The 10,422-nt window shown below is 74.1% G+C and overlaps 2 protein-coding genes across 4 annotated transcripts; one reads left to right on the top strand and one right to left on the bottom strand.

Moving 5' to 3' along the window:
• The first annotated feature begins 359 nt into the window (after nucleotides 1-359).
• APBB1 (amyloid beta precursor protein binding family B member 1) lies at nucleotides 360-7,461 on the top strand. 3 transcript variants are annotated; one of them, XM_083821703.1, is made up of 15 exons: nucleotides 360-458; nucleotides 822-880; nucleotides 1,008-1,640; nucleotides 3,190-3,368; nucleotides 3,439-3,495; nucleotides 3,564-3,649; nucleotides 3,768-3,804; nucleotides 4,033-4,170; nucleotides 4,302-4,429; nucleotides 4,992-5,106; nucleotides 5,237-5,321; nucleotides 5,567-5,650; nucleotides 5,759-5,874; nucleotides 5,963-6,139; nucleotides 6,206-6,793. In XM_083821703.1, exons 3-15 carry the CDS (start codon nucleotides 1,016-1,018, stop codon nucleotides 6,371-6,373), a joined length of 1,995 nt encoding a protein of 664 aa, XP_083677829.1. In that variant the 5' UTR covers nucleotides 360-458; nucleotides 822-880; nucleotides 1,008-1,015; the 3' UTR covers nucleotides 6,374-6,793. The 3 variants fall into 3 exon arrangements, with proteins under 3 accessions (XP_083677829.1, XP_083677828.1, XP_083677827.1); XM_083821702.1 differs by lacking the exon at nucleotides 6,206-6,793 and adding an exon at nucleotides 6,795-7,461 and having other exon boundaries at nucleotides 393-458; nucleotides 806-880; XM_083821701.1 differs by having other exon boundaries at nucleotides 394-458; nucleotides 806-880.
• SMPD1 (sphingomyelin phosphodiesterase 1) lies at nucleotides 6,876-10,323 on the bottom strand. The gene is made up of 6 exons (XM_083821709.1): nucleotides 10,106-10,323; nucleotides 8,615-9,378; nucleotides 8,119-8,290; nucleotides 7,953-8,029; nucleotides 7,559-7,704; nucleotides 6,876-7,456 (listed from the first exon to the last, which is right to left on the bottom strand). Exons 1-6 carry the CDS (start codon nucleotides 10,289-10,291, stop codon nucleotides 7,047-7,049), a joined length of 1,755 nt encoding a protein of 584 aa, XP_083677835.1. The 5' UTR covers nucleotides 10,292-10,323; the 3' UTR covers nucleotides 6,876-7,046.
• Nucleotides 10,324-10,422: the final 99 nt, after the last annotated feature.

Here is a 10,422-nt window from a genome sequence, read left to right as displayed (position 1 = left end):
ACCGCTCCCCGCCGCGCCGCGTTGCTCCGTGCTGCCCTCTGCTGCCCGGTGCCGAGCCGGGCCGAGCCGAGCCACCCTGCTCCGTGCCGTACCACGCTGCACCGTGCGCTGCTGCCCCAGCACCCTCGTGCCGCACCGCGCCGTGTCAGCCCGTGTCAGCCCGTGCCATCCCGTGTCAGCCCGTGCCATTCCATCCCGTGCCGTGCCGTGCCGTGCCGTGCCGTGCCGTGTCGTGCCGTGCCGTGCCATCCCGTGCCGTGCCGTGCCGTGCCGTGCCGTGCCGTGCCGTGCCGTGCCGTGCCGCCCCGCAGCATCCCACGCCGCCTTGCGCTGCTGCATCTCGCGCCGCCCCGCACCGCCCCGCGCCGCCCCGCACCGCGCCGTGCCCGCTCCGCTCCGCCCCGCCCTCGGAAGCGGAAGCCGACCCCCCCCGCCCCCCGGCAGCGGAGCCGCCGCAGGTACCGGAGGGGCCGCAGCGGGGCCGCTCCCCCCGGGGCTGCGCAGGGGGGGTCCGGGGCCGGGGGTCGGGCGAGAGCGGCTCCGGGCCCGGCGCAGCGGGGGCACTGGGACGGGGACGGGGCCCGGGGGGCCGGGGGCGGCTGCGGGGGGCCGGGCTCGGCCGTGGGAGCCGGGCAGGACCGGGCCCAGGGGCGCTGCGGGGCTGAGCCCCACGGCGCGTGGGGCAGGGTCGCGGCTGCGGGGCCGCCGCGGGCTGAGGGCGGCCCGGGGCCGGGGGGGCGGCTGGGGAAGGGCAGGGGGGCAGGGGGGGCACCCCCGCCGCCACTGCCGCCCCCGCTGTCCCCAGTGCCCGCTGCCCGCAGGCCCCATGGACACGGCGGAGCTGGCGCCCCGGGGGCTGTAGGAGCCTCCGCCACCGCAGGTGAGGGATGGGGCTGGCCCCGTGGCGGGGGCCCCACGGGCGATGCCGGCCCCACGGGCGGTGCTGGCCCCATGGCAGCCGCTCCCCGTGGTGACGCTGGTCCTGCCGGCGTCTCTGCTGTCCCCAGGCCCCGCGATGTCGGGGTCCCTGAGCAAGCGCAGCGACCTGGCCAACGACAACAGCTGCCTGGGGCTGAGCCTGGCGCTGCAGGGCCCCCCCGAGCACGGGGAGCTGCTGCCGGCCAAGGCCCCCCCTGGCTCGCCCCAGGGCCGCCACCTCCATGGGAGCACGGAGCTGGGGGGCGGCGGGGGCCCGCCCCCCCAGGCCGGCGAGGAGCCCGCCAATGCCAAGTGGGTGAAGGAGGGCCAGAACCAGCTGCGCCGGGCAGCCGAGCGGGACCAGAACCGCAACGAGCTGGGCCCCCCCCCCGAGGAGCTGGAGGTGGCCGCACGCAACGCCCGCAATGCTGCCGGCAGGGGGGCCCTGCTCATCGACCTGCGGGGTGCCCCCGAGGAGGAGGAGGAAGAGGAGGAGGATGATGACGGGGACGACGCGGAGGATGGGGATGGGGACTCCACCCCGGTGCAGAGCGACCCCGCCACGGCCGAGTCAGAGCCCAGCGGGGAGCGGGCGCCGCGTGAGCAGGGCCGCAGCGCCAGCCGTCTCTTCGGGGCGCGCAGCGGCACCGCCAGCGACGAGGACTCCAGCTGGGCCACGCTCAGCCAGGGCAGCCCGGCCGGCAGCTCCCCCGACGACGCAGGTGGGCCCCGCATGCCCCCCACTCGCCTGCCCTGTGGCTGCCCCTGCAGCCCCCAGCCCAGCGCGCTGCCCCATCCAGCTGTGCCCATCCAGCTGTGCCCATCCAGCTGTGCCCCAGCCTGCTGTGCCCATCCAGCTGTGCCCCATCCAGCTGTGCCCCATCCAGCTGTGCCCATCCAGCTGTGCCCATCCAGCTGTGCCCATCCAGCTGTGCCCATCCTGCTGTGCCCCATCCTGCTGTGCCCCAGCCTGCTGTGCCCATCCTGCTGTGCCCCATCCAGCTGTGCCCCATCCAGCTGTGCCCCATCCAGCTGTGCCCCATCCAGCTGTGCCCATCCTGCTGTGCCCCATCCTGCTGTGCCCCATCCAGCTGTGCCCATCCAGCTGTGCCCATCCTGCTGTGCCCCATCCTGCTGTGCCCCAGCCTGCTCCTCTCAGCCCCGCGTCTTTGTCTGCCCTCCCCAGCCTTGCACCCACTGCTGCCCCCAGCGCTGCCCGCGGCTCCATGGCACGCGCGCTGCATCGCTCCCTTCTGCGTGGTGGCCCCCGCCGGGCTGTGCCCCCCCCGTGCCGGTGCCGGTCGCACATCCATCCGTGCTGTGCCCCACGGCGTGCTGTCCCAGCGCAGTCACCCAGCACCCTCCTGGCTGCGCGTCCCGATGCGCTCCCCATCGCCCCCCCCGGCCGCGGGGGTCCCCCACGGTGCCCCAGCTCCCCGTCCCCACCTGCCTCTCCCCTGCCGCCGTGCCCCCGAGCCCCGGCTGCCCCACGTAGCCCCCGGCCCCCTCCGCGCGGCCCCCGCTGTCCCTGGCGCCCCCCCCCCTCCCCATCCCTGTCCCAGCCCCCCCCATCTGCGCATCCCCGCCCCCCCCACTGGCGCGGCCCAGCGGCGGCCCCCGGCGATGCCGTCAGCGGTTGCCGGGGAAACGCCGGGTCCGGCGCGGCCCAGGTGAGCGCTGCCGCAGGGCCCGGCCGCCGGGGGCTGCCCCGAGCCCCCCGGGAGGGGCGGGCAGGAACCGCCGCGGGCCCGGCACCGCCGTGGGGACGGGCGCTGCCGTGGGGGCTGCTGGGCGGGGCGGCGCTGGGGAGGGGCCGCGGGGTCCGGGCTCGGCGGCGGGATGGCTGCGGGGGGCTGGGGACGGGGGTCCTGAGGCGCAGGGGTCTGGGTGGGGGGCTCCCGGTGCCGCTGGTCCCGCGCCGTGGGTGGGCTGCGGCTGGGTTCCGCGGGTGCTGGGGGGCCGCTGAGCACAGCGGGGGCCTCGTGGCCATCGCCCTGCTGGGCGCGGCTGGGCCTTGGGGACTGCTCGCCTGGGAGGGCTCCCGCATCCCCGCGACCCCCTGGGCCGGTGTTTGGGTGTCCCGCCTGGCCTGGCCCCCCCGTCCCGGTGGCCGCTGGGACTCCTTTTCTTACGGCAGCGGGGTCCTCTGCCCTGCCTGGCTGTGCCCCCCCGCCATGTGGCAACACCCCCCACATGGCGACCACCCCGGGGTCCCCGCCCGGCTGCGTGGGGCTGCAGGGGTCCCAGCCTCGGTTCCCCCCTGCTCCCCAGACTCCTTCTGGACCCGGAACTCCTTCGAGACGGACTCAGACCTGCCTGCGGGATGGATGCGGGTGCAGGACACCTCGGGCACCTACTACTGGCACATCCCCACTGGCACCACGCAGTGGGAGCCCCCGGCAGGGCTTGCCCGCGGCTCCCAGGGCAGCACCCCCTGCGAGGAGCAGCCGGTGAGTCGGGGAACACGGGCTGTGGGGCTGCCCTATGGCATTTGTCCTGAGCCGTCCGCTCTTCCCACAGCTCGCCTGGACGGGCTTCGCTCCGACTGAACGCTTCGGCAATGGCGATTTCTGGAAGGTGAGGGGCTGTTGGGGCCGGGGACATCGCCTGCTGCGCCCGGCCCTGCCACCCTCTGTCCTTCCCAGGACCCCACGGCAGAGGAGGCAGATGGCGAGCCTGGAGTGCAGGACGCGGAGCCACCGGCACCAGACCCGGCCTCGCCGGGCATCAGGTGGGGATTCGGGGGCTTGGTGGGGGCTGCGTTGACCAAGCTGGGGCGCAGGGTTCCCCGTGCGCAGGGAGCAGCTGGTGGCAGCCGGTGGCAGGCGGTGACAGCCCCGCTCTTGCAGTGCGGCCCTGGCTGAGGAGGATGAGCCGGGCTCCAAGGTAGGCTGGGACAGCGGGGGCTGAGTGGGGCTGCGCTGGTGGTGGGCTCCTGCCCAGCTCCCCTGGCCCCTCCTGCTCCGGTGTCACGGGGACGTGGGGGCCCTGGGGTGGTGGCCATGCTGTTGCCACTGTGGGGGGGGCTCGGCTGGATGGGGTGCTGCCCCTGGCCCCCCCGGTGCATGGGGCCGGCGGGGGCCAGACTGCGCCCACCCGGGCCGTGCCCCGCAGAGCTTCCCTGTGCGCTCGCTGGGCTGGGTGGAGATGAGCGAGGAGGAGTTGGCGCCTGGGAGGAGCAGCGTCGCCGTCAACAACTGCATCCGCCAGCTGTCCCTGCACCAGCATGGAGCACCGGGTGCCTGGGGGGGGGTGAGTGCCTCCCTCCCCAAGCACAGCATCACCCCTGGCCTCCAGCACATCCCCTCTATGCCCTGCATGCCGTGCTCTGTCCCTGCACCCCTCACCCCAGGCTGCCCCTGGCCTGACACAGCCCCCCCCAGGGCCGGGCCATGCTGCTGCTCCTGCAGAGCCAGACGCTGAAGCTGGTGGACCCGCAGGACCAGACCCTGCTGCACGCACAGCCTGTGGCCAGCATCCGTGTCTGGGGCGTGGGGCGTGACAGTGGCAGGTGGGGGCGTGGGGCCAAGGGCTGTTCAGGGTCTCCTGGGGAACTCAGGGGGCAAGCAGGGGTCCCCATGGGATCCGCAGGGCCGGTACAGAGGGGGGGGTGCGCACGCACGGGTGTCTTGGCATGCCGGGTGCAGGCATTGCTCCAGAGTTGGGGCGTGGGGTGGGTCCCTGAACTGGGGGGGGGTGCGGGGGCGTCCTGCACGTGCGGGGTGCTGGGTGCATCTGTTCGCATTCAGGGTGTGTGTGGGGTCTCCGTACTCTGAGGCTGTGGGGTCCTGGGGCAGGTGGGGGTCCCGTGGGCTGGGTGCTGCCCCGTGCTGGTGTGCTGGGCCCCATGCTGGGGGTGTGTGCGTGCGCCCAGCCCCCCTGACTCTGTTCTCTGGCTCTCTCCTGCTGCTCTGGCTGGGCACCCAGGGAGAGGTACGGCAGCGCCGCGTGCCCCCAGCCCCTGCCCACACTGTGCTGGGGGGGCCTTGGTGGCGGTGGCCCACTCCTTGTGGGTGGGGGGCAGGGGCCCTGGTGGCCTGTGAGGGGTCCCTGAGCGCAGCCCCTCCGTGCAGGGACTTCGCCTACGTGGCCCGCGACCAGCTGACGCAGATGCTCAAGTGCCACGTCTTCCGCTGCGAGAGCCCCGCCAAGGACATCGCCACCAGCCTGCATGAGATCTGCTCCCAGGTGAGCCCAGGGCTGCCCCGGGTGCTCCCCCCCACCCCTCTGTCCCCAGGCTGCCTGTGCCGGGCAGAGGTTGGGGGCTGCATTGTGACAGGCTGTGGGGGGGGGTCCGTGGCCCCCCTGCTCTCCTCAGATCATGGTGGAGCGGCGAAGCGCCCGGGCGCTGGCTAATGGCCTCTCCATGGACTCCTCCAGGATGGTGGAGATCCCCTTCCAGGGTATGGCTGGGACCCGGGGAGGGGCGCAGGCACCTGGGGACTGACCGTGTCCTGCCTGTGCATGCAATGGGGGCTGGGGGCTGCACATGGGCAGTGCCGTGGGGCTGCAGGGGCCGTGCGGGTGGGCACACAGGGCAGGCAGGGGGGCAGCAGGCTGTGCGCGGGCTGGCCGTGGGGCTGTTGGGTGCAGCTGGTGCAGGGGGGCTGCTCGGGGCGCGCGCGGTGACTCTGCCCCGTGCCCGCAGTGGAGTTCCCGGTGCCCAAGAGCGAGGTGGTGCAGAAGTTCCCGGTCTGCTACCTGGGCTGCGTACCTGTCACAAAGCCCGTGGGTGAGCCTGGGGGGCCGTGGAGGGAGGCTGGTGTTGGGGTGTGCCCCACACTGGGAACGGGGCCCTCTTCCCCCCTGCCCGCCCCGAGCCCCCACCTGCCTGTCCCAGGCATGGATGTCATCAACGCGGCGCTGGAGGCGGCACTGGCCACCAGCAGCAAAGAGCATTGGACCCCCATCGTGGTCAACGTGGCACCTGCCACGCTCACCATCACCCATGAGCAGGTGCGGCAGCCCCATCCCCGTCCCTGTCCCCGTCCCCGTCCCCATCCCCATCCCCATCCTGGTGGTGAGCCCGGTGCTGTGCCTGCAGACGGAGGCGGTGCTGTGCGAGTGCCGCGTGCGGTTCCTCTCCTTCATGGGCGTGGGCCGGGACGTCCGCTCCTTCGCCTTCATCATGGCCAGCGCCCCCGGCGCCTTCCGCTGCCACATGGTCTGGTGTGAGCCCAACGCGGCAGGGCTGAGCGAGGCGCTGCAGGCTGCCTGCATGGTGAGTGTCCCTGGCCCCGCACCCCCCCGCTGCGCCCCCGCGGCCCTGCTCACCCCCTGTCCCCAGCTGCGCTATCAGAAGTGCTTGGACGCCCGGCCCCAGGCCTCCAGCTCCTGCCTGCCCGCGCCGCCTGCTGACTCAGTGGCCCGCCGGGTGGGCTCCACCGTCCGCAAGGGCGTGCAGACCCTGCTGGGCAGCCTGAAGCCCAAGCGCCTGGGGGCACAGACGCCGTGATCAGAGCAGAGGGGAGTGACCAGACCCCTGCCCGCCCCACGCTCCTGCCTGCTGCAACCAGGACGGGACTGGGACGGGGCAGCTGCACCGGGCGCCGTGGGGCACATGCCTGCGCCGGGGCACGTGTGTGTGTGTGAGTGTCCCCGGGCGGGTGGCAGCTGCGTCCCACGTGTGGGTCCCTGTGCTCGTGCGTGCCCGCAGGGTGGCAGGGCCGGGCCCGGGGCCCTGTCCCGTGCACAGGGCGGCCTCGCTGCCTCCTGGGACGGGCGCTGCCCAGCCAGGGCGCAGGCTGCCTGCCCGATGCATGCGGTCTAACCTGCAGTGCGGGGGCCCTGCCGGGGCTGCCCAGCTCCGGAGCCGCCCCTCCTGCTGTAACAAAGATCTGTGTTGTACTAAATAATTAATAAACCCATTCCACCAGCCCGGCCCAGCCCCTTCCCTGCAGCATCCCCCAGCTCCACACCGCTGAAGGAGGTTCCCCCCCGGGGCCAGCAGTCGGCTCTCTCCATCACCAACCTTTATTATGCAGCCGGCTGGGGGCTGCCACCAGTGGGAGCGCAGGGCTAAGTGGTGGCCCCATGCAGCCAGGATGGGGCCCCTTCCCACCCCACAGAGTGGGTGAGTATCTGTCCCCATCCCCACGTGTCCCCTGGCGCCGCTGCCAGCCCCGGGCTCAGCAGAGCTGCCGCTGCCGCCAGAGCTGCAGGATCTGCCGGAAAGGCCGGGCTGGGCGCAGCACCCGGCAGAGGCTGGGGTCGGCCGAGCGGCCGGTGCGCAGCGCGCAGAGCAGGGCTGCCTTGCAGGCCTCCAGGCAGGGCTCGCGGGGCGGGTGACCCTTGTGGAAGTGGTACCAGAAGCGCTGGAAGAGGTGCTCGTCATCCTGGAAGCGGCGGATGAGCAGGTCCCAGTCGGCGGGGAAGGCGGTGGCCATCCCGTAGGCCTCACGGGCGCGGTAGAGGCGCTGCCAGTGCGGCTCTGCCCCAGGCATGTTGGCCTCGGTGAGGTTGAGGATGAACGTCTCGTGGTCCAGCACGGCGTGGGAGCTGCCGTTGTAGGCGCCGTCCACCTCGTACACGCGGTAGCCTGGGGGCAGCAGTCGGGGGTTCTGCAGGGCCGCGCCACAGCCAGAGCGGGAGGAGGGGAGGGGAGGGGAGGGGAGGGGAGGGGAGGGGACGGAGGGCTCACCGGGGTTGAGGTTGATGTAGGTGGTGACGCTGGGTGCCACAAAGGCCACAGAGACCGGGCGCGTCAGGGTCTCCTCATCGTAGAACATCTCAAACTCGTCCACGTGTGTGTGCCCGAAGAACTGTGCTGCGATGGTGCCTTCAAACCTGCGCGTGGGGCAGCAGGGGTGAGGGCAGCCAGCGCCAGGCCCCGTCCCCTGCCCCGCGGCGCTGCCCGGGGCTGGCCCCACCCCGCACCGCTGCTCCCGCGACTCGTTGCACCAGCCTGGCTGCTGCTGCGCCCACGGCACCCGCTGGCGCCAGCTCCCACCCAGCCCTCGCCCTTGGCCTCCTGCCCTTGGACGGCATCAGGCGCAGCAGGGCCCCGGCACAGACCTGGCCCCCCGCGGGCTGACCTGTTGACGATGCGGTAGTAGTTCCAGCTCCAGCTCCGCAGGCAGTGGGCTGGAGGGATGTGCCCGATGATGTGCACCTAGGGGCAGCAGCCGGGAGAGGGGGGGCTGGTGCGGGATGCACAGGGGTTGCGGGGCCCTGGGACCCCCCCACCCTGCTGATGCCCACCTTCTCGCCCTGCTGCTCGGCGGCCTCCAGAACGCCCACGAGCCACTGCAGCTGCCCCGCAGGGTCGGTGGAGTTGATGAGCAGCCAGAAGTTGGCCTGGGAGCAGAAGTTCATGTTGAGCGAGACGAGGCGCAGCCCAGGCCATACCTGCACCGTGTAGAAGCCAGCGGCTCTGCAGGGAAGGGGGGGTGTCAGCGCTGACTGCCCGGGGCTGCGCTATCCCCATGTGTCTGGCACACGTCCCCCCGCAGCCTGCAGTACCTCAGACCCCCCCTTCCTCCCCTCACATCTGCCCCAAGCAGCAGTGCCCCCGCCCCCGGCCCCTGTGTGCCCCTGGTCTGCAGCCCCCCCCACCTGTCCAAGCACCCTCCCACCAGGAGTCCCCCCGTGCCCTGCAAGCTCCTTGCCCCTGTGCCCCCCAGCCAGCCCAGAGCCCCCCCGGTCCTCACAGCCTGGACCACCCCCCAGCCCCTTGCTCCCTGCGCGGCCGCCCCACCGGAGGGTCTGCAGCGCCGGTGGGGGCAGCCAGTCCTGCCAGGCCTCAGCCATCGCGTTGTACAGCCATGCCGAGGACTGGTTGCCGCGCACGTAGGGTGGGGGAAAGGCATTGACGGGGGTGGCCTCATGGTTGCCCACGGCCGGGTAGACGGGCAGGGCGCCCAGGTGCTGGCGCAACAGCGCGGTGACGGTGCGCAGGGCCAGCAGCTGGTCCTCGCGGTGCTGCTGCCAGACATTGTGTGCCGGGATGTCTCCCGTCCAGTACGCGGCGGCGAAGGGGCCAGCGTGGTGCAGCTGGGCCAGCAGCGCCGCGATGGTGTGCAGCGGCAGGTCGCACTTGCTGTACTCGCCCCAGAAGCCAGCGCCGCCAGGGCCAGGGCGGGCGGCGCCGCGGCAGCAGAGCGGGTCGGGGCAGGCAGGCTCGCTGCCGGGGGTGTAGAGCCGGTCCCAGTGCAGGTCGGTGAGGAAGAGGATGCGGGCACTGGGCGCGCCGGGCGGCGGGGGCGCCGGGGGCCGCACCGGCGGCTTGGGGGCGGCGGGCAGGGAGACGTTCCAGGCGCCGAAGATGTCCCAGTGGCCGCAGCGTGGGCCCAGCAGCAGCCCGCAGGCCTCGCCGGGCCGCAGCACGGAGCGGGCCCAGGCGGCCACCACGTCGCGCTGGAAGAGCTGCACGGCCTGCCGGCAGATCTCGGGGCGCGCCAGCCGCAGCTCCTGGCACAGGCCCGCCGCCACGCGCCCCACGCGCGCCACGTTGGGCTCCAGCTGCGGCGGGCAATGGGGACGCGCTGGTCCTCGCTCTGCCGGCACCCGGCCCCGGGGGAAGCGGGCGGCCTCGGCTGGGTTCCCCTTCCCCGTCCTGGCCCCAGCGCCCGTCCCTGGCCCCAGCTGTCCCCGTCCCGTCCCGTGACCCACCACAAGGCACGTCCCGTCCCAGTCCCAACAGCGGCTGTCACGAGGCTCCAGCCCTGCCCCGGGCCTTGCTGCTCCCATCCCTGTGCCCTCCCGGCCCCGGCCCCGACCTCGCTGGCCCCGCTCTGCCCGTTCCCATCCAGCCCCTGCCTCGGCCTCATCCCGGCCCTGTCCCTGTCCCCATGCCGCTGCCTTCCCGTCCTGGCCTGTCCCGTCCCGGTGTCCTACCGTCCCAGTGCCCTCCCCTCCCGTCCTGTCCCAGTGCCCTCCAGTCCTGGTGCTCCCCCGTCCTGTCCTGTCCCGGTGCCCTCCCCTCGCCCGCCCGGTGCCCTCCCTTCCCCTCCTGTCCCTCCCTCCCCGTCCCGGTGCCCTCCCCTTCCTACCCCCCCCGCCGCCTCCCCCCCCTTCCCCCTTCCTCCCCCCCCCCTTCACCATCCCCTTCCCTCCCCCCCCGCCCCCCCTTCCCCTTCCCTCCCCCCCCCTTCCCCGTCCCTCCCCCCGTCCCGGTGCCCCCCAGTCTCTCTCCCTCCCCTCCCCTCTCCTCCCGGTCCCGTCCCCCCGCCCCGCTGCCCGCCGGCACCTGCAGCGCCAGGTCGAGCGCCCCGAAGAGCAGCCGGCAGCCCGGGCACGTCAGGTTGCGCCAGCCCCAGCGCGGCCCCGCCGCCTCCAGCAGCGCGGCGCCGGGCGGTGACAGCGCCGCCGACAGCGGCAGCGCCAGGGCCAGCGCCAGGGCCAGCGGCGGGGCCCGGCCCGCGCCCACCGCCATGGCCGGGACGGCTCCGAGCGGGGCGGGGCCAAGGCGAGGGGGCGGGGCCGGAGCGCGGGGGGGCGGGGCGCCGCGCGGGGCACGATGGGAGATGTAGTCCCGCGGGGTAGCGGGCACGGCCGGAGGGGGAG

The sequence above is a fragment of the Anser anser genome (genome assembly GCF_964211835.1).
Source record: "Anser anser genome assembly, chromosome: 1".
In the NCBI taxonomy this organism is placed as follows: domain Eukaryota; kingdom Metazoa; phylum Chordata; class Aves; order Anseriformes; family Anatidae; genus Anser; species Anser anser.
Note: the sequence above shows the minus strand (reverse complement) of the source record. Positions and strands in the feature narration are given on the sequence as shown.

What these genes read in the sequence shown, in the direction of transcription:
- SMPD1 (XM_083821709.1), bottom strand. Translation starts at nt 10,291, where the DNA reads ATGGCGGTGGGCGCGGGCCGGGCCCCGCCGCTGGCCCTGGCGCTGGCC. An exon ending in CCGGCGCTGCAGACCCTCCG is followed by an intron (nt 8,291 to 8,614) that starts GTGGGGCGGCCG and finishes CCTTCCCTGCAG; the next exon opens with AGCCGCTGGCTTCTACACGG. An exon ending in TACTACCGCATCGTCAACAG is followed by an intron (nt 7,705 to 7,952) that starts GTCAGCCCGCGG and finishes CCCCACGCGCAG; the next exon opens with GTTTGAAGGCACCATCGCAG.
- APBB1 (XM_083821703.1), top strand. Translation starts at nt 1,016, where the DNA reads ATGTCGGGGTCCCTGAGCAAGCGCAGCGACCTGGCCAACGACAACAGC. An exon ending in CCCCCTGCGAGGAGCAGCCG is followed by an intron (nt 3,369 to 3,438) that starts GTGAGTCGGGGA and finishes CTCTTCCCACAG; the next exon opens with CTCGCCTGGACGGGCTTCGC. An exon ending in AGGATGAGCCGGGCTCCAAG is followed by an intron (nt 3,805 to 4,032) that starts GTAGGCTGGGAC and finishes CGTGCCCCGCAG; the next exon opens with AGCTTCCCTGTGCGCTCGCT.